Raw genomic sequence first — 21,918 nt, 5'->3', positions numbered from 1 at the left:
GAACAAGTCCATTAGTATGATCTTATGAGAACATCGAAGAGAAACACTGCACCCATGAGAATTATCCAACAAAATGTTCCTAGTCTGGATAACTAAGCCCCTGCTGCATGGTGTACAGAGACTCCTGGGCTGAAATGTGTTAAACAAGGCTTGAAATTAAGCGATGTAAACTCAGGCTAAGCAGCTAAAATCCCCACAAGATCCGCATGGAACAGGAGGAGAAGGCAGAGGCCCTCTGCTAACAGGTCACTGCTGAGAACAAACAGATTGGCCAGAAACTGAAGAAAAACATCCAAACATGCTCATGAAAGTGTCCCAGTGGAGACGTGCAGCTGACATCACAGAGCTTGGTATGTTTATGGAACGAGCTCATATCTCTTTCCTAATGGAGGACAATGATACAGCACTGTCTATTCCTTCTGGACTGTGTTCCTCTGCCAAGTCACCCGAGATGCCAGTTTCCATGCCAGCTATGGGAACCGGCTCACGGTTCCTCTAAAGGCCGACTGTCAAACTGAGACAGAAGAGAGACGTGTAAGAGAAGACAGCATCTCCACAACGGTAAGAACGTACAGAAACAAGAACAAAAGACATTTTTCATGAATCATTTTTAATAAATCACCTTAATTAGTACTTGTAGGTGGAGATATGAGTAGATAAAGAACACTTAAATGTGAGGTGTGTTGCGATAAATTAAATCTCACAAATTTACTTGAAACTTATTCTATGTCCTTAAAATTTACTTTAAATTAATTTTTGGAACAGAAAATCCAAAGAGCTTCAAAGGTTTCACAGTGATCATCTGAAAATGCAATTTTTCATTTATTTAGTTTTTTAATCATGCCAATAAAACAGAACACTATAACAAGTGAATAATGACATGGAGTTATGCCCCAAATTATTCAACCCCTTTGCAGATTAAGTTTCCTCAAGAAGCTTTTTTCCTAATGGAAAACGACAAAAATCTCAAAGTATTACAATGGACAAAAGTAAAAACCAAAACTCAGTTTATAATTCACATTCACAAAATTGGAATGTTAAAGATGATTTAAATCCTTCTTATTAACAAATCTAAAACTCCTTGTGATTTCTGAACTTTCTGAAAGCTTCCACTGCCATTTTGTTAATTCATCCTCAGGGATGAGCTCCAACTCTAGTCAACCATCATCCTAATCTTTACCTCCCAGATTTTCTATCAAATTTAAGCCAGACTGAGTCACTCCAAAAGCTTTAATAATAATTTAATTCACAAACAATGCACTCAATTTCAAAGATGTCTTCGAATCCAAATCTGTCAGAAGGTTATGAATACAAAGACTTTTTTTTTTCTTAACCTCCCAGATAAAGAGCCATGTGTCATTATTGGTGACACAGATGAATGATATCATGAGCAGTTTTACTACAAACATCTATGCAGGAAAAGCAGGTGAGCTGTGTGGATGTAAACACAGGTATCTCCCTGAACCCACAAAAAACATTTGAGTTTCTATTCTGAAACTCATTTTGCGCTGAAATTATGAAACAACAGGAACTTTGAATTTACTGGAAGGATCCAACTGAAAGCTGAGGAATAAAAACTGTTTATGCAGCGTAAACTCTGCCGCCGCACGCTTCTGCAGACACACATCAGTTCCCCCGACTTCCTCTTTCTCACTGGGTTAAAACAAACTTGCATAAAATATTCATTTTATGAACTCAAAGTTGGTCTGGAGACTTCGAAGTCACTGCTTTAATCATGGGTGAATATAGAGTTATGCACGGACGCCGGAGGTTGCCGTTAGTGCTGGTACATGGTCGATTCTTGTAAACCTGTGGCAGCGTTTTGACCTGCTTCCTTACAAAAGCTACAAGAAGCCTGAACAAAGTTGAAAAGGTAAAGCGGTGAAAATATTTGGACTTTGGAAAAGAAGAGTAAATTTAGTTAGATATCAAGTTCACTTTTTGGGAGAGAAAAGAAAAGATGCTTAAAGAGTGAAATATTGTCTTGAGGCTCACAGGAGTAATTGAACCACAATGGTCACACGTATTTCGTTTTTCCTCCAGTTCACAATGACTAATAGAAGTAGTTCTTTCAGTTTGTCAGGGGAACAATAATACTCCCTTGACGCCTCCAACAGGACATTAATCAACACGGCAATTTCTTGGAAGCTGGAGTTTGTTTTCCGTTTTTCTTCAGGCAAGTTTTTAAGGCAATTCCACAAAAGAAAAAAATAAATCAAGTGGTACTTTATGAGTAAACAGCAGTAAACAGTCAGTACTTTATTTAATTCAACTGTGAAAAAAAAAAGAAAAGAAAACCTGCTCAGACATGATTAAAAATGTTGCCAATATCTCAATATTTGGAACAGGTGCTACCAAGCTTTGGAATATGCAAATGTAGACTTCAGACAACTATCATCTTGAAAACCTTTAGGTGACTGCTGCTTCTCATTGTTCTAGAAAAACATTGGGCTGATGGTTTGGAAGCATTTCCAAGACATTAAGGTGCCATTTCTATAAAGGAGAGCAGTTGAAATTCTCATACTTTATTTAGTATGAGAAATGTTTATTCTAATTGCTTGGAAGTCATAGAATACTTAATTTTTTATTGTGCACACGTCTCTATGCAGATGTCAGCTGAGTCACAAACAGTCCAGCAAGCACTTTTGTTTTTTGCAAAAAAAACAACTGATCCATGGACAACTGATCCAGCAGTTACAGTGCATCTTCTAAGAGTATAAAATGGCCCCCAAAGTGACAAGAAAAAAAAAAACTGTTTAGTTTTTTGGATAAATTAGGAATTTAGGAAGACCAAGAGCAAATTTTTACTAAGGGAATATTCAGTTATTTGCTTGTACCAAATACAGAACAATAAATTACTTCAGCATCATTATTAATCAGTTTGTTTCAGATATTTTTCACATCAAATCAGCAAAGTAAAAAGATTTCTTTATGCAACACAAGCTCATCAAGGAAAACGTTTTTTTTTCTACTGAACTTCGGACTTTATCTTAAAACAGACACGTACTAAAACACAACATGGGCAGACAGGAGTGAAATCATTTAGCATATTTTTGCTTAACAAAGTCTAAAAGATAGCAGACACAGTGTGAGTGCGTTATCTTGGAGTTTATCGACTCACTCTGAGGTTATGCAAGCATTAGTCATATGAATTCATCACGGGGATCAATGACGATGGCCTGTAACACTTAGAGCAATTCAGCAGCTAACAACAAACACATGCATGGTTCCAGCAGAGGATTATACACAGGTATGAATGTATAATATCTAAAAGTAAACAACACATCAGCAAAACTGCAGAGGCCTAGAGCATATATAGGAAGGCAATATTCTATTTGCATTCTCAGCAGGGTTGTGTTAGTTGATACAGTGGCTGGTCCAATCAAAGAGTCACCCGAATGACACCACTAAAGTCAAACGAGCTTGGGCCTGCAGCCAAAATACAAATTACATAGCTTAATTAAAGCACAGGGAAGCGACCCTCTCATCAACTTTCTCTTCTGAGCATGGCCTGATGTTGACAGAGTAAGCCAGGGATGAACTTTACGAACCCAGATCAGCATAACAGGCTCAGAAACTTAATAACAACGAAGTCGGCAGACATTACACCCCCATCTAACTTCGGCAAGCATCTCTCATGCAAATGCTATGCAAATGTAAAACAGTTAGGCGAGTTGCTACCATCTCATCAGAATAGATTTCACTTTTTTTTTCCTCTCTTTTTTTTTTACATAATGCCTCAGAGAACACGAACGTGCTTTCACACTAATGCCAGAAGAGCTGTCAACCTACTCATCTATTAGGAGAAAAACATGACTCACCTCCTGGCTTCTCAACTCTTTGGAGCCTTTTGGGCAATACAGGTGGTCAGCTAATGAATAAAGCTTCTTTTGTGCTTTAATGACAGAAGTGCTCACTGTAAGCCCACTAGTGCAACTACTAAGTTGTACCTTGTCTCTTCACATTAAAGATGAATGAAAGTAGGCATTAATAAGTCATGTACAACAACCAACACCAGCAACATTTCTGACAATGGCTCCAGTGGGGCCAAAAGAGCCGTTGCTCCTGACAAAATATAAATGACTAGTACGGATTAAAATAAATAAATGTTTACCAGAATCTGAGTTCAAAGCTTTGTCCATGTCAGCCTCCTCTCTTCCGTGAGAGCATTGAAAGCATGAAGAAAAAGAAAGGAAAAGATAAAGAAGAGAAGCTTTTTTAGTTTATGTTGTGGATCTTTTGCTCCTGCGTCTTCACTGCATAGCTCTTTGAGTTCAATCTGTATGAGAGCATGCCATATTTCTAGTCCTTGGAGCAACGTGGTATCCTTCTCCAAACTCCTCCTCCCGCCACATTTAAAAACACAGGAAATTTAGGAACAATCCATTTTCAGTCAACCATCTCCCCTGTGACAGAGGGCTGTACTGCCATTGGCTGGTCAGCTTGCAACACCCTGTGAACTTTAGCTCAGTTGGCAAATCCTCAACACTGGCAGACATACAGCTATGAAAGCAAAACAGCATCTGAAATGTTTTTAATTTGATTTATATTGTATTATCAAAGGTCACTTACAGGAAGCATAAACAAGTTAAATTACTGATTATCAGACAGTGAACGGGGAAAAGTAGTGATGTGGCAGAAAACTAACAATGCACCATGAACACAACTTATCCTTGGCGAAACATCATGATGTGGTGATATGAATCCTGGACGAGCCCCCAGGATCCATATCGTCTTGCTGTGGTTCACCATCCAGCAAGACAACAACCCTAACAATATATCAAGAGCTACAATTGAACAGTTTAGATAGAAGGAAAATAATTAGAATGGTATAAAATGCAGTGAAAAGTGATTCTGCAATAACAAAATAATAATAATACTTTTAAATCTGTTATTTTTTTTATTTTTCTTCCATTTTGCAACTATGGGATACTTTGTTTTGGTCCATCACACTGCATCCAAATGAAATACATTGAAATTTGTGGTTATATTGTGACAAAACATAAAATGTTGAAGGGATATGAAAACTTATTTCAATTAAACTGACATAAAAACACCAGGTAGAAAAAAAGACCACCAAGAATTTATCAGTGGTAATGGCCATAATTGTACTAATCAAAAGTATAGGATAAGTAATTTAATGCTACCTTTTTATTCTACTCAATAATATTGTAACATTACACTTTTTTGATGTCCATGGTTGTCTGAGTTTAACTTTTAAATGTAGCATCTATCATAAAACAGTTATCCCATAACACATTAAAAGCACGTGGAAACTCTTGAGAAATGTGAATGTTTACACAGCAAACATATTAAGCCTTGAAAAAATACAAATAATTTCAAGAAATTCTGTGAAATCTTTCTGTGGAAAGTATGACCTCAGACAACACTTTCTGGTTGATATCACAGAAGAGTGTTTCATAACTTGAAGGAGGGAGATGTGACCTTTCCCCCAAAGACAGATGTATAAACACCACATCACTTAAGAAACATGTTGTTTTCTGTTATTTTTACCAACCACAACAGCATCCTTTCCCATACTGACTCTTTAACCATTTTAAATGGCTTTTAAAAGATTTAATTAGTCACCATCAACCTGTGGTTCTCGTTCCCTCCCATTTTATTGTTTTGTATCGTCTCACAATATGAGCATACAGTCAGACTATAAAACAAAATGCTGACTAATACAGGTAATTAAGTTATTCATGCTGTTAACTATTCTTAAAAAAAAATCACAGCAAGATAAAGTTTCAAAAAACCTTATAATTAAAAAAAAAAAAAAACTTCAGGGATGAAATAAAACCTTCAGAAAAGAAAAAAAAAACATCAACAAACAGGTCAAAAGCAAGATGTCAGAATATTTTACCCGTTACAGCATTAACTATTCTTCAATTGGTTATACATTTTGCCACTGTTACATAACAAAGACAGGTTTTGCTTCTGGGTGTGGGAAATAAAAAAAACAACAAAAAACGTGCTTGACTACGTTTATGGGAAGATGTAGTCTGAACTGTTTTCTTTCACTCAAAGGCTTGGTTTCCATCAGGATACGATGATGTGCTAATCTTGAACAGGCAATTCTTAAGCTTTAATTTTGTACTTGTCAAAAGTCTTATAGCAAGCTAATTTAGTAAAGTTATACCTAGAACATAAAAACACCTCTTTTATTCCTTGTGAAGGGTTCCCGCCTGAGCAATTCCTCCATCAGCATATTTTCAGGTTGAAAGTTTTAAGGTTTGCTCATACAGGACTTCCACCGGTTTTTATATGGTCTTTATATAAAGACCTGTGGTCTTTTTACAGTAAAATATCAGATTTTACTGATATTTTCTAGGGATCCAAAAAAGCCTAGTACAGAAGTATAGAAAGTACATTTTCATAATAATAGTTTACAGGCAATTCAAATCTACCACTCAGTTTTTCACAAATGTAGCAAGACCAATAAACAAAATTTAAGTCAGTAATGTTATGCAATCATGTCCAGCAGACAGTCACACCTCCACAGGGATTGTAACCAAAAAATGCCAGTGCAAAATAAAATGCCTGCTTACAGAGTGCTGTAATGGAACGCTGAGGAGAGAGAAATCCTGTAGAAAACTGTTGAGGCATATGTGAGAACTGCAGCCTTGACACAATGGTGATGCAAAGCTCATTTCAGAGTTTGAGAAGTCTGGTGGGTTGCAGAGCTTCCAGGAGAAACAGACATACCAGATATGTATTAAGACTGTACTTGGGAAAAAGCTATTTTTTTCAATGGTTCAGTCCTTTTTATTTCTGGTGAAACCAAATTTAGAATTTTATTTGGAAATCAAAGTTCCAAGAGCGGAGAGCCACGGGATTAATTGGCTCCCCCACATTGGGAATCACTGAACAAGAGGAAGGAGAGACACCAGGTCCAACAATGCAGAGAAGCTCAAGGTCACCTAGACTTCCTAAAACTTTGGCAGTGCCACAAACCGATGGCATTCATCAGAACATGCCACACTGAAACAATGACGCATGCGAAAGGTTACATATAAGATCATTTTTGTCTTAATGTTACATTGAAATTTACAGAGAAAACAAATCTGGTGTTTCCATTACCTATAAACCAAACTTCACTTTTAATATGCATTCCTGAAATAAATCCCCTTGTTTGTGCATTTTATTGAGATGTTCTTTATTCCTCTATTTTATAGTCAATCCATAGGGCACAAAATAGAGGAAGAAAGGGATGAAATGATAATTGTATGAAAAGGGGGAGGAGTAGGAAGACTCTACAAGCCTGGGCTCTGTGGCATCCCAGACAGTAGCCTTACACTCACTGACAGTGGCAACAACAGGAAACTAGTAACAAAGAGCCTGCACACCCCCACCTAGAGAACAAATGTAGGGCTTAGTTCAATGGTAACCTAAAAGTAGCAAAATTAAAATTTGCACAATCAGATCTGGTTTTACTATGTAAAATTATGCATGTTTTGCACCTTACGTAATAATAAAGATTCGGTGAAAAACTGGTAATCTCATTATATGGAGCTAAGGCTATTAAATGCCCAGTGGTAACAAACGGATAACTTAAAGAGCTTATGAGAAAACATGACAATATTCTCATTGTTGTAAAGGCTTCAAACTGGTTAGTCTGGCATGATGCAAGTCAAAGTGGACGCAAGTCAAGACAAGATGCAAGTATCTACAATGCAATGCTACCATCCTTCAGGATGTCATTCTGAATCAATCTTCTTTGGTGTCACAGCAGCAGATCTGTTGTCTATTGTCTTAAAAGATTTGTCTACAGCGCTTCAGGAGAACAGATAAACCCTTCCCATTCACATCCTCCACCCACTCACCCATCCAGCCCTCTCCCCTTTCACTGTTAAAGTACCTGCTGATCAGGTTGGCGCTGTCAGGGTCAGCTGTTGACATTAGAGATGGAAGACCTGGAATTTTTATATAAATACAGATGACAGCCATTTGTTATCGGGTAAAACGCAGGAAAGAATATTTTTTACTGCATACTGTTAGTACTAATGGGGATGCTTTTGACTACCGACATGGCTGTGTAGGTATAACCCTAACATCTTAGTTTCTAATCGACACTACAGTAAGTCGATAGAGGCTGTTATAAATCCAGCGGTGCTACCCTAAAACGGCTAACCTAGCAGCTAATATGTTAGCTGTAGGGGTGAAGTCGTTCCGTTAGCAAAAAGGGGGAGATACTGCAAGGACAAATGCCGGGAAGCGAGGTGGCACAGCAGGGAAAAAAACTTACCAACAGGACCCTCTTTGAATTTGGACGAGCGTCTTCCATTCACAACTCTCTCCAGTTTGTTATTCCCTCCGCCCTTCTTACTCGACGCCATCTTCGCCCACTCTGTTTACGCACCGCCTCTCATGTCTCCCCTTCATAACTACCTGAGCACGCTCAGGCCCCGCCCACAACCGAAGGTCAAGCGAATGGAGTCACGGCTGTTCACTCCGACAGCCAATCAGAAGGCTGATAAGTAATGTTATGTTTTCCCTTGTTCCAAAGCATGCTTTAGGTGTTGCCCTGCGTTACTATGATTTAAGGTGATGGATGGCTGACCAACAGGTTTTACTGAACTGAGTCATGTGAGGTGTGTTAAAGCAGAAAAAACACACAGGGAGGTGTGGCTTGAGGACCAGGGTTGGGAAACACGGCACTACACGTGAAAAAATTGTAAGTTTTAATGACATTTTGACGCATTCCTCTCTTTTTAAAAAAACATTAACATCCAAAAATATGCAGGAAACCATAAGAAAAATCATTACGGCTTAGATAAAAATTATATGAGCTAATAACTGAATATGGTCACATAAATCTGCAAATCAGAATATATCACAGTTTGACAGCAAAACTGTTGAAAGGCTCAAACGTATAATTCTAAAACAGCTGAAGAAAAAAGAAAACCCAGGACATTGATTTTTAAAGACACAATATATATGAACAATTATTGATCATTTTGTACCATAAAATGCTTGCTGTAATCTTGATGGAATAGATGTTGTGTTAAGATTGTTTCAACACCAGCTGTATGTCTTGATCCCAGAAGGAAAAATGTGATTAGGCAATGCAAGTTTAAGAAAGCTAAAAATGTAGCTGCAATGTTCAAAGCTTAATGTGGTGCAATCAAGAAACCCATTGTGTGTCCTAATCCAACCACATTTCACACATCTCCCGAAATAGATTCTCTGCTTTCCCCCTCCATCTGCTTTCATTCATGGTTTCTCCAGGATTTCTTCCCTTTCTTCCACAGCAGTGCACACATCCTGGTACTGGCTTTGGACCTGGGAGCGCTCAATCTGATCATATGTTGAACAGCAATCGTCTAGATTCAGCCCCTGGTGTATGACATAATCATACATAACAAAACAAAACAAAACAAAAACAAAGTTACACCACCAAACATTGAATTCTGGTGAATAAATAGGAAACTTTCTAATGATCCAAGATAAAAACAAAAGTAGGTTTATATCTTTGAAGATACTCGTCTTGACTAGAGTGCCTTGAAAAATTATACATAAATGTTGAAGTTTTGCACTGCAGGCTAATGTGTTTTATTAGCATTTTTACAGAAAGCACAGCAAGTAAGGCTATGTGAAGTGTTTTATTCAACCCCTTTTGTCTTATTCCTCTTCATAAAATGTCACAAGATACGTAAGGAACACAGAAAACACATTGGCTTATATGCTTTAAAACAACCTGAATATCAAACTCAACACACAAAAGGAACAGAGATTTTTCAGAGTTGATGAGAATTTAAATCTTGGAAGAAAACTTGTTAGAAGCTGCAACGACTTGAAACTTTCAGGGCAGGAGTTCACCCTCCGGCAAGACAACTTGTTTGAAAGCAAGACGAAAAAAAAAAAAAAAAAAGAGTTTCAGCATTACAAGTACTTTTGCGAAGAAGTAATTATTTTCACCTGATATATGTTCTCCTCTTCTTGTTTCGTTTTTTTCATCTCCAGTTTGTTTTGTTTCTTTGACTGTGAGGGGGAAACAGAAAAGAGGCTAATTAACGGTAAAAGAGTTTCGACAAAAAAAAAAAAAAAAAAAATCCTGTTGAGAAATAAGTAATTGATTGAACACAGAGGAATGATACCTCTGTAATGTCAACAGATGACATGGATTCGATCAATCTGAGTAATGTGGCTTTCTCACCTTGAACAGAAGCGAAGCGGAAGGAATAACCACACACAGCAGCAGCAAGACTCCTTCTGCTGTCAGGATCTTGTTTTTGGTGCTCTCACTGAGGTTTATTGTCTTCTCGATTGGCCCTAAACATGCAGAGAAAGGTTCAACCATCCTGACAGCTGGCGTATTAATAAGAGATTGTTTTCTTTTAATGGTAAATGCAAGAACCAGAGGAAAGCACTTCATGAACTTTAACTACTGTCAAAGAGATTTGTTTCAAGATTGTTTGTGTAGCTGGTGTACAATCAGTAGCTTTAGAGGGTCAGTTTGATAGTTTCTCAAGACTAATGCAGGTTGCCACTCATGCAGACATGCGCTTACAGATTTCAATTTCCATCTCTATTCAATTAATATGTCAGTTGTTGCTATGTGTGGTGCATTAGACATTTTATTCATCACTATTTGTTAATGTTGTTGCATGAATAATTAGTGCTTATAATAAGACTCGTCTCATGACGTAACAATCAGCTCCACTACAATATGTTGAGATTCAGCAACTCACACGAATCTTGAACAGACTAAGGTTAACAGGATTTGGGGCTTATGAGGTGTAAGCAGTGCTTAGTGCTCGCTTGACTCCACTCACACACACATACACACACAACAGCATTGCTGATTGGCTTGTCCTGCATTGTGCTCCCTCACTCCACCTCCCCACCTCCACATACTCACTGAAGACCTGCAAGTAGGTGCCGTGCGTGTAGACTTTCGTGTTGTTAAGCTGGCACTGGTACATCCCAGTGTCCCACAGCTTGACATTCCTCAGGGTTAAGAAGCCACACTGTTTGCCATTTGACTTGCTGTAATTTTGAGACATCTCTTCAGTTTGGTTCACCGGGTGAATTTGGCCAGATGAAAGGCGTTTCACCCAAATAACGTTGTTGGGCCCATTTTTGTAGCAGCATTCCAGTTCAGCTTTGTCAAACAGCTTCACCCTCAAGAAAGGTCTGTCAGGCTCTAACATAATTCCTTCGTCAGAAGCAAAACTACCTGTGGAAGAAGAAGAAAAAACTTTTAATGATCCTATTTGTTGTTTGTGGTCTTTTAGGTAAAAGACAAAGGACAATAGAAACACGAGAACACGTCGGGTTAAAAGCTGTTTTTCTCTCTGTCAGAATGATGGAGAAAGAGTGATGAAATATATAACAACACAAATTTGGTGTTAATTATCTAAAAAAGCCCTATAAGAATCATACAGCTTTAGTTATGGAAAGCCAATATCATCAAATTCAATACGTCCCACTTCAAGGACATAATAGATTTTCAAACTCAAAATCTCTAATTATGTATAGCAAAGCATTTTGGAAATGCTATATATAGTTAAATAAATATTTTATATATATATATATATATATATATATATATATATATATATATATATATATATATATATATATATATATATAATATGTATATATATGTATATATGTGTATATAAAAAATATTTATATACATAATATTTATAATATAGTTAAATATTTTTTATATATATGTATATAAAAAAATATTTATTTAACTATTTATAAGGATGTGTGACTTCAGAGGACAAGTTACACCTATATTCAGAATATTAGCAGTTAAACATTACTAACCCAAGGCCAGTAATTTACGAGTAGTGACCTAAAAGAAAACTTACACAACAAAAGTAGTCATCACATGCATACTGTTGATTCTTTGTTACTGAACCATTAATTGATTCAAATTGATAACAGTGTTGAGTGTGATCTATTGTGTCATTTATTTTGTGAAGATGACAGGTATCAAACTGGTGGCTCTTATGTCGAGTTAAAGGCATCAGAAGTCATACAGGCTGGTTGTTGTGCATTCCTCTGTGAAACACGGCTCATTCTAAACATTGTTGCACAAAACTACTTTGATTTAAAAGTTGATTGAAGAAGAGGGGAACACAAAGGAGTGCAGGTGACTATGCAGCTCCACAAAAATGATCTCAAACACTTTGAAATTGAAACCTAAATCATTAAGAAGAAAATGGAAAAATATAAACTGGATCAAAGAATAGCCAAAATGGTAACGACTTGATGGCTTAGGGTGATAAAAAAAAAACAAGCTAAAGTTACCTGTGAGCATTCTAACAATTAGACATCTTTGTAAAATCCCACTGGCAAAAACAAACAAAAAGAAAGTCAGTATGGACTGATGAAATTCCAATTTGGAAAAAAACAGAAATGATGCAACATGCTATTATTTTGAGTTCAATTGGACGCTCAAAGACTCCAGTAAGAACAAATTTTAAGCAGCAATGGAATGAAATTTATGAATCTATGGAAGTTTAATAATTCAACTGAAAGAACATAAATATAACGATTGTATTCTTTCGAGAGTTTTGACATTTATAAGTCAAAACTTCAGCTATATTAAGTTTTTTCATTCGCTATGTGACTTTTGAGATTGCGCTTTTGTATGTTTATTGATCACAGTTCTAATCATCATCTTTATTATGTTCCCTTTGTCTGACACAAGCAAACCATTAGATAAAGCTAAGAACAAAAATATGTTATCATTCTCACAGCAGAGCCATCTGTTCTGACAGGAAATGTGGTTCACTGAAGCAGAACTAAAAAAAAAAAACTAAATATAAAGATATTATGTAGAAAGAGGACTAAAATGCACACAACCTCCCCTTAAAATCAAGAGTAAAATAGAATATTAGAACATCTTAAATGTGTGTTTTATATGTACTTTACTTTTGAAAATATTTCCAACGGAGTCAAAATATGAAATATGCAATAATCTTACTAAATACGTCATGTGACTTACCCATCAAGCTGCAGAGGAAAAAGAACAACAATACTCCCATGTTTTATCGAAACAATAAAAACGTCAAACAATTGAAAAGGAACTACTTTCAGGTGAAAGTCTCAACTATTCAATAGCTTCTAGCTTCCCTTCTCTAATGAAACGGAGCAGCTTACTTGATCACTGTCAGGATTCATGCTCAGTTGAGTTTGGCCCATCCCAGATTTGCATAAAGACTTCGTCTGTGCACATTAAAAATATGTCCAGAAGCATGATTTCAAAGTAACTTCTTGTACAGTTCCAAGTTTTTCTGCAACAGACCATTATAAAACTTATATAATAATTCCGAGGTTCCAAAATTATTTAAATTTACCACCATGAAATAACAATGTCATTACAAGCCATTCATTTCTTTTTTTTTTTTTTACCATTATCTTTGTATATTTATTGACTGGAGTACGGAATATATTGTGTTTTAAACTCCTGAGGATAGATTTGAACAGATTGACAACTATTTTCTTGAAATGTAAAACCCATAAATTAAAAAAGTATGCATATAACTAATAGGCAGCATTAGTTGTTTAAGAAACTAATGCTCCTAAACAGTTTTAAAAATGATTAAATGTTTCCACAACATCTGAAGAAAATGGCATTTCTTTTCAAATATTTTGAGATAATTCAAATCTGGATTTAACTATAAAATAATGTTGATTCTTCTCTCTTATCTGCTCACAAGCACACTGCTTTTACAGACTGTTGCCAGGATTATATCTATGCATAAGACTGGTGACAGTCACACAAACAAAACTGATTAAGCCAGACCAACAAACATTAGAGAAGATGCAGAATGAGGAGACGATAAAAGTAAACCTTGTGCTACAATGTATGCTTAGCTTTGTTTCACCCTTAAGGTGAGCTGAGAGGATCCGGCACTCTGCATCTGTTCCATTTGTATATTTGATCATTTTCGGCATTAAAGCCTTGTTTTATGCTTAACCAAATCTCATTATTCCTGAAGCTTCTCTGAAGTATTTTTCTTTTTGTGAAGTCACGGAACTGGTAAACAGGTGTCGCACAGAAGACAAAAAAATAAATAAATAAAATTGCAGCACAACAATACCAACACTTTTTTCATTTTATTTCCCCAGTTTATTTTTTAAAAAACAAAGCATAAAAAAACAAAACACAAACGTACCACAATTTTCCTTAGGTGTACATCTTTTAAGAGCCTCTTACAGCATAAAAATCAATACCAAATACACAATATAGTTCTCGATTATCCTTTTTTTTTTTTTTTTCTTATAAGATCAATAAGCTGGAAGAAAGAGCAGTGTGTTTGTTTAATGAGGGATCTGGCTGGCTGAGTGGGCTCAAGTCATAAGGATTTGATGGAGTTTGAAACAAAAGGGGAGGAAGTCGGAACCTAGAATACAATGACCATAAATATGAATTAACATTCTGGGATGTTGATTAGAACATTACAGAATGTACTAATTAACATTCTGGGATGATATCTTACTTCTGATTAATCATTTTATTAGTTGTCTTTTACTTACAAGCCCTTTAAGAAGCAAACAAATCAATGAACAGAAGAAGGCACCGCTATATAAACACACTTTACACATGGCATGTAGGAAATATGAGAAAAAGTATCAAAGAAAGGGAGAATCAGGGAGAAATGTCTGTGATGCTTGGCAGCCAATGACGCCTGGAGGCATCACGAGTTCTTTCTGAGTTTTGCAATTAGATACAGAGAGTTCCAAATAGAGAAAAAGCAGCATTTCATACTGAAGTCAAAAATGACACTTTTAAATGTTAACAGAATCTGTCATGGTTAGATTATTTGCATGTTTGCTCAATTCACTGGTGCACTGACTGGTTGCAGACATTCCTCCCTGTTTCACAGAAACAGAAAATGCATAGCACAACATTACAAGAGTTTCTTTAAAAAGCAATGAAAAAAAAAATGAAATAACAACCCCAACCTATTTCTAAGTACATTAATTGAAACTCCTGGTAAAACTATGCAGTCGGGCAAAGGTAAATATGCTATGAAGACAGATAAAGTGCCTTCAGACTATCTTTTACTGCATACATTTTAAAGAGGAAGACATAAGGGAAAATGGAAGTATAGCTAAAAAAACAAACATGATTCTAGTTCTTGTGGCACTCAAGTGACAAAATGGTGAAAATATATTGAGGTTCAGTAGGTTCAGAAGGTAGGATCTGTTGTGGCAACAATGAGAATGCATATCAGGAAGTGATCATGATTACAGTGACATTGGAATAAGACAATAGCTTTCCTTCCTTCAAATTCTGAAAGTATCATTTGTTATATTGTCTAGTTTTAAGCCTGTTCTAGCCTTCTTTCTCCACAGGTCCCATGCAAACAGTTTGGAAACAGATTAACAGTGCTTGGCCTCTTGCAGCTAGATTCCTTATGCAGCTGGTCACCTGAACGATGGATAGTTGGTTAACGTCACTATGATGTAAGCAGGATAACAGAGACTTGCAAATACTGCTGCAATTTGGTCATAAAGCTTTAATAGTCCTAATAATATTTACCAGTACATTCATTTAAATCAACTGTTATTTTTTTATTTATTTATTGAAAACACTTTTTCCACTCTTAATGTGCTTTATGTCATGTCTTTGGTCCTGTGTGCACAGTCTCAATCATGCCACTACTTAGGAATTATACTACAACAATTATAATTACAATCAACTGCTGAGTAAAATACAAAGGCAGGAAAAGCATTGATACAAATATTGCTAGTTGGGACTTTATAACGAATAATATACGCATCTAATGTCATATAATACAAATCTTAACCCCAAATGAAGTATGTTTCGGGTCAGAAGTTGCAAACTCTCGATGCTGCAGAAACTGTGCGTTTATGAACGAGTCTGAAGTTCTGGGCACTTTTTAGGTATGAGTTCAGATTTCATCAGATTTCACAAATCCTAAACTCAGGTTCTCTCCACGGTCCTCTTCAGGACCTTCTGTCAAACTATCCAAAGCCAAAAACATCAAGAAACTCCAAACATTCTTCTCAGGCCTGTGTGTTTTCTCTCTTCCCACCTTTGATGTTCATTGCATATCCCAGAATTCCTACTGCAGCCTTGTCCAACCTTTGCACGCCGCTCTCGCCTCAACCTGGCCCAGTGTTGTAACAGTATCAGTAAGATGAGGCAACTCGCTGACCTAAAAAATCCTCAGAGGAATAAATAAAAGCAGAACATACAAACACGTCTCCATTATCAACAGCATGATTGCCTATAGTGCCGCTATTCATAAATGTTTTACTGAGAATAACAGAAAGGAAATTCCAAATAAACACATTCTCAAACCCGGTAACACACATACACACACTTTCTTGCATGCATCCTTCCGATACAGAGGGCCGCTTACATAAAGCCCAACAGATGAAAAACACACACTGAAACAGAGTTTAAATAAGAAATTCTGTGGTTACAGTGTGTTTTTAACTCGTCTTGATCAGAAAAAAAGTGCATCTTTGTTGTACTTTGGCATCAACTAGAAATAATACATACCAGCAGTTTTTTTAAATAATCCTTCTAACGCTACATTACCCTTTAAGGGTGTGTTTTTCCTGTGCATTGCTATTCTTGGCATTACTGTCAATTGTGTTCCAGCATACATGTCTCAGGTGTGCATATGTGTGTTACAGCAGGAAGAAAAGACTACATTTCATTAGGCAGCATGTCTCTCACACCAAAATATTGCTTCATTACTTTTGGCACCTCTTTGCAAAATCAACCTCCCACTCAAAAGCAGGATATCTCCTTTCTTTTTCTTTTGTCCTCCATCCCATACCTTTGTTTCAAACATGCATCCAAACAGACAAACGCACGCGCACGCACACACACATACACCTCCCACGCTCCATCACCGAGCACAAAGCCATTACACTCCTCTGGCAGACAGAAAACTTCCTGCTTTGGCAGCAAACAGCTCTGATACAAAGATATAATAATGACAGCTTGGATCCAGGCAAGAAGCTTTTTTTTTTGGGTGGTGGGGGTTTGGAAGTTCTAGGGAAGCCTCTGAAAGTCACGTTGTTCTGAACAAGAGCCAGAAGAAAACCTGAAGAAAGAAAGAAAGAAAGAAAGTGCAACAAATATTATAACAGATCGGTGGATTTTGTTGCGGAGAGTTGTCAGAATTTCTACCATTTTAGTTTAATAGCATCTTTTTTACTAGTCAAGATATTTTGCCAATTAAGAGTTTGTCTTCATGGTACTTTCCCTTTGACTTTCATTAGGGGTTATGGTGTGTAATTATTATTTTTTTTTTCTTTTGTAGTCCTAAAGGTAAAGTGAAACTCAGATAGTAGTAATGTATATGTGAAGAGACTTCAACTTATATTTAATGAATATCTTACTGGAGCTACATAACTTAGAGAACTGAAGCAATATTTTTCTGTCTGACGGAGCACTGAATATATTTTTACCTCAGTCAACATTCTTCTCTGTGCTCATAATTGCCAGCCTCTTCTCTCAGTCCTGTAGTTTAAAACTTTTTACTTGTTTATCTGAATGTTAAGTTGGGAAAGTGAAGGCAAACAGCTATCACTGGAACAGCATTACAAGTTAATAGTTGGACGTTTTATTTTTTATCACTATAAACTGGGCATACCATGATGTTATTTTAAAAATCAACGTTTCTTAAAAAACTAGTTGTGTTTGACTTATATTTCATGCTTTGACATTATTACTATCTTGCCATGATCAAAAACAATAAAACAGCATCATTTGTTTATTTTCTGAACTGATTTTAGAAATGAACACAAAGTTTCAGCTTTTCCAGAAAAGAAGAATAATTTTTTCTTCCAGAGGTCTAAAAACTAAAATTCTCTTTTTGACAACACTTTCACATAAAAGAGAGAAATTTGCAATTAAGTATTTATCCTTTTGAAGCAAAAGCTTACAATCTTAGAAAAGTGCCACCGGCGTAAAATATATTCATGCTTGACAGATTTCCCACCCCCCCAAAAAGCAGACTTGATAGTCTTATCCACACAATAAAACATACATAATAACACCTAAAGGTAAAACACGCTAATTTACCAAATTCAGTGAACTCGTTTGGTGTTCTCACCTTGTCGCCAGCAGGTGGCAAAATGGCATCTTATGGGAAGTTGGCGCCTTTCAGGGAGAACTCAGAAAGGACCTCGCTCAGCTTGTGATGTTCCTCTTCCACAGCCTGAAACACAGAAAATCAATATCATCTCAAGAATTGAGAACAAACTCACTTACAGACACACGCAATTCAGCCTCCTCCTCTTAACATCCACCTTTTGTCTCCCTCGCTGCTTCCCTGACACATCCCATTGCGTGCGCCGGACATAATGGCCATTTTTAGACAAGTCCAATTTTACAAGGCAATTTTCAGCAAAGCAGTAACAGCAGTGGTTAAATGGTTTTCTATTCTCCAGTTTCTCTTTGCTACCATTTGGCCCTATTTTGTCCACTGCTCGCTCCTTACTTAAGTTATCGTTACTGAAATGGCCAGCGATGCTGCTCCTTTCCACTCAGCTTCAATCTTTTCTCCTCTCACATCTTTATCTGCCTCTGTCATACAATCTGCTCACCTCCTGAGACTCCCATTCATCTCCCTCCTTATTCACCTGTAGTCTCTGTATCATTTGCAGCAGGCTGTCCAGCCTCCTGCTTACTTCGTCTCTTCTCTCCTGGGACAAGACCAGAGGGGCACTGATGCTCCCATCTTCATCTTCTTGTTTTGCTCCATCTTCCTTCGTAGAAGGACTGGTGTTCAACTGCATGTATCCACTGTCTGTAGACTCGCTTTCTACTGTTATTGAAGACAGCTCAGGTTAGAGATGGCAGCTCACAGTTGAGTCATTTTAGTAGTTAAAATGTCTTCAGATTTTTAACCTGTTGGCTGAGGGGCCTCCGTTTCATCAGAAGGCTTCTCTGGTTGCTCCTCTTCATGCTCTTCATCATGCTGCGAGTCCTCTGACAGACTGATGCTGCCGATCAGCAATCTTTTAAGTGACATGACTGGCAGAGAAGACAAATTCAGCAGTTCGATGAGTCCTGGAAAGCTAATTTTGGAAGGCAGGAACAAAACAACAAAGTAGTATCAGCGAGACGACTGATCACCTTCATCCAAAGCACGGTCAGCCACCTTCTCCTGGTTCCTGCTAGAAAGATCCAGCAACTGAATGAGGCCCCTGTCGGTCAACTTCTCTATCAGCGAGGTTGACTGAACAGCATTGTGATCTGCCACACTGTCCCTGTCTTGGTCTGTAGATGGACACAGAGATCAGCTATGGCCTTAGAGAAATCTAATGAAGATACATTTTCCTGATCCTCTATATTGGGATGCTCTAATGTGGCCTTACCATTACTGCTTCTTGAAGCTCCATTCTCAGATGGATTCAATGAAACATTCAGCCTGTTCGAAAGAAAAGGAAAAGGAGTAAATCTTTTTTTTTTAATTCCGCTTTAGCTTTTGAACATTTTGTAACATAATAACCCCAATCTTCAATGCATTTGTCTGAAAACTTTTCCTATAAATTATGTCAAACTAATCTAGGCTAAACTTTCCAGAGTGGTTAATATCATGCTAAAGCACAAAATACTGAATATATGTTTATGGGATATGTGTCTACAGTGAGAAAATGTATATCCAGTCTTTAAGTACAAACATTAAAACAGAATATGGACACAAAGAGAGATAAGGCACAAGCAGAAAGGTTTGACTCTGCTGGGCTTATAAAACTTTTCCAATTTCTATCCATAAAAAATGCATTAAACATTCTAACAATTGTGAATCTGAAATCACATAAAATACAAAAAACATGGACAGAATTTTGTGGTTCTACAAAGGGAAAATGAAATAGTTTTTTTTGTTTTAAATAAAAACTCTTTTTTTTTTTTTAAACTAAAAAACAAAAGTACATACGTGGTGGGACTGAGAGGAGTTATTCCAGCTACAGGAGGAATTTGTAACCGCATGGATGTCCCGGTCTTCTTCAGAACGTCAACCGTTGACTTTATTATATCATCCCAACTACAAAACAAACAAGCTAATGAGTTTCTCATCTTTAGATTAAAGACTTTTACTCTGACAGTAAGCTTTGACTCTCACGTTTTCATTTCTGCAACAGACTGAGCCACCAGCTCATAGATCTGAGCACCACTGTCCCATGTGAATATCACATAAAAAGCCTTCCGATCTGACAGAATAAGAAATAAAAACAGAAATTAAGCAATTTGAAGATATATTGGAAGGATCTTTACTTACTTGCTACAAAAACCAACCTGTTGCCACTTCACGGAGGAAAACAGAGTCCAGCTTTATAATTGGGCTCAGCATCTGCTTGCCTTCTTGTGCAGTCATGTTACTTTTACTCTGGCATTTTAACAACATCTTGTCCTCCTGCTTCTGTGCAAGAACCAGCATATCGTCCAGCAGCAAGCAATGCACATCTAAGAAAACGAAATGTTTGCAGGTTCACAAAATGTGTTCTCTCCACTGTGTTCTTGGATAGTTTGTAATAGCTCTTTTCATTACTCACTGCAGTATTTTACTGATTCAGACCGTTTGAAGCCAGCCAGATTGTTTTAGTCTATCAAGTGGCTTTACTATTATTACCAAGAGATTTACATTACTAATTTAAACTAATATAAAAGAGGAAGTCAAACTCCACCAGGTGCAGTTCAGCTGTGTCACCCATCATTGCAATTTAAATATGCACATATCAAAAAGGGAAATGAAAAAATTACATTGAATGTCAGAAAGGCTTAGAATATAAGTTTCCCTGTGGAGTACAGCTAAGGGGAGTGTTTTATTTAATTCATAACTAAATCACAGTTTTAAAGTGGATAAGCACACTTGAGTCATCAAAAGTTTTTGTTCCAATACGTAGTTGTATATGAAATAATAGTTCAGCCAAATGTTTCATTTATAACCTTTAGGATTTCTTTGTATTGAATATGTGAATTTATTTACCAATAGCCTTCTCTTTGGTGACTCTCCAGACCAACGGACCTTCAAACACCATCTTCCTCTGAGTTAAGTCAATGCTCTTAAATGTACAAAGAAGAAGTGTTGAGAAAAGCCAAGACAACAAGAACAAAAGGACAATAACTTAGAAATTAGCTTTTTTTCAGTAATCTACCTTATATTCAGTATAAAGCTCAACACTGGCTTTCAGCCCCGATGTGTCCAGTTTTTTCTGGTACTCCTTTAGAGTCTGGGAGCGAAGACAGACAGAGATCAGATTTCTGCTTGATAAGTCAACATGGAAGCAGTAGGAGTTGAACAAACAGAGACCCTCAGAAGACTCCAGTTGCTCGGTAACAACAGTTTATTGAGTGATGCATTATGGGGTTCTTACCAACATGTTCCCCATTGTTTTGACCTCTTCATTGACATGGTTGAGGATCTTTCTGCAGCACTCTGCGCTTTGCTGGATCGACTCCTTCTCCTCTTTTTCCTCTGCAGAAACAGGCAGAAAACGCAAGCAAATAATAAACTTCAGTCATAACAGTGAAATCTGCAAACATTCAACACCTAAACTCAGTACTAATAAAATAGTTATGATGCTCTTTAAATGATTATTTACTCAGTGGAATGAAATAAAACCCTTGTGCTTAAATTAACAGAGAAAAGTGATTGATTTGAAAAACAGTAATTTTCTAAATGAGCATAAATAATTAAAATATTTGCAACCTGTCATAAATAATCCAGCACAATTTACTATGTCTTTTAACAACACTTGAGGTTTTGCAAAGCAAAGCTTCTTAATCCCTGTACTAACCATTTTTAAGTAAAATATCCACAAACTAATTAGCACTTTCTCAAAGCTTTAATCTTTGTAATAGAGCTTTGTAATAAAAATGTCTGCCATAAATTTTAAACAATCAAGTTCTGTATTTCAAATCCAAACTACTTTTAGAGAAACTTGAGTGAAATC

The 21,918-nt window shown here is 36.7% G+C and overlaps 3 protein-coding genes across 13 annotated transcripts in view; all 3 read right to left on the bottom strand.

The window, feature by feature from the left end:
- Positions 1 to 8,392, bottom strand: part of lipeb (lipase, hormone-sensitive b) — a 29,754-nt gene extending 21,362 nt beyond the window's left edge. For 2 of the 4 annotated variants that reach the window (XM_055047792.1, XM_055047793.1), the window contains exon 1: positions 8,249 to 8,392. In XM_055047792.1, the coding sequence (XP_054903767.1) occupies positions 8,249 to 8,339 (91 nt within the window). In that variant the 5' untranslated portion in view covers positions 8,340 to 8,392. Of the gene's footprint in view, positions 1 to 4,114; positions 4,156 to 7,861; positions 7,917 to 8,248 lie in introns of all 4 variants that reach the window. The other 2 variants (XM_055047795.1, XM_055047796.1) reach the window with 2 other exon arrangements.
- A 319-nt stretch (positions 8,393 to 8,711) lies between these two features.
- On the bottom strand, positions 8,712 to 13,084 carry cd79a (CD79a molecule, immunoglobulin-associated alpha). The gene is made up of 5 exons (XM_055047948.1): positions 12,971 to 13,084; positions 10,865 to 11,182; positions 10,160 to 10,275; positions 9,922 to 9,984; positions 8,712 to 9,339 (listed from the first exon to the last, which is right to left on the bottom strand). The coding sequence occupies exons 1-5, from the start codon at positions 13,008 to 13,010 to the stop codon at positions 9,217 to 9,219; spliced, it is 660 nt and encodes a 219-aa protein (XP_054903923.1). The 5' UTR covers positions 13,011 to 13,084; the 3' UTR covers positions 8,712 to 9,216.
- Positions 13,085 to 14,070: 986 nt separating this feature from the next.
- arhgef1b (Rho guanine nucleotide exchange factor (GEF) 1b) overlaps positions 14,071 to 21,918 on the bottom strand; it is a 47,132-nt gene continuing 39,284 nt past the window's right edge. For 7 of the 8 annotated variants that reach the window (XM_055047652.1, XM_055047657.1, XM_055047654.1 and 4 more), the window contains 12 exons: positions 21,340 to 21,440; positions 21,121 to 21,195; positions 20,952 to 21,027; positions 20,261 to 20,428; positions 20,088 to 20,175; positions 19,902 to 20,009; positions 19,339 to 19,391; positions 19,097 to 19,240; positions 18,869 to 18,994; positions 18,601 to 18,785; positions 18,072 to 18,176; positions 14,071 to 17,057 (listed from right to left, as the gene is read on the bottom strand). In XM_055047652.1, the coding sequence (XP_054903627.1) occupies positions 18,102 to 18,176; positions 18,601 to 18,785; positions 18,869 to 18,994; positions 19,097 to 19,240; positions 19,339 to 19,391; positions 19,902 to 20,009; positions 20,088 to 20,175; positions 20,261 to 20,428; positions 20,952 to 21,027; positions 21,121 to 21,195; positions 21,340 to 21,440 (1,199 nt within the window). In that variant the 3' untranslated portion in view covers positions 14,071 to 17,057; positions 18,072 to 18,101. The remainder of the gene's footprint in view (positions 17,058 to 18,071; positions 18,177 to 18,600; positions 18,786 to 18,868; positions 18,995 to 19,096; positions 19,241 to 19,338; positions 19,392 to 19,901; positions 20,010 to 20,087; positions 20,176 to 20,260; positions 20,429 to 20,951; positions 21,028 to 21,120; positions 21,196 to 21,339; positions 21,441 to 21,918) is intronic. The other variant, XM_055047655.1, reaches the window with a different exon arrangement.

This window comes from Poeciliopsis prolifica, unplaced genomic scaffold, assembly GCF_027474105.1.
Source record: "Poeciliopsis prolifica strain line A6 unplaced genomic scaffold, Auburn_PproV2 SCAFFOLD026, whole genome shotgun sequence".
Lineage (NCBI taxonomy): Eukaryota > Metazoa > Chordata > Actinopteri > Cyprinodontiformes > Poeciliidae > Poeciliopsis > Poeciliopsis prolifica.
The sequence above is the reverse complement of the archived record's forward strand: the minus strand, read 5'-3'. Positions and strand labels throughout refer to the sequence as shown.

Coding starts and splice junctions, on each gene's coding strand:
- cd79a (XM_055047948.1), bottom strand. CDS start 13,010: ATGGGAGTATTGTTGTTCTTTTTCCTCTGCAGCTTGATGG. Junction 9,985..10,159: donor CCGCTTCGCTTCTGTTCAAG/GTGAGAAAGCCA, acceptor TCCCCCTCACAG/TCAAAGAAACAAAACAAACT. Junction 9,340..9,921: donor AAGAGGAGAACATATATCAG/GTGAAAATAATT, acceptor GTCATACACCAG/GGGCTGAATCTAGACGATTG.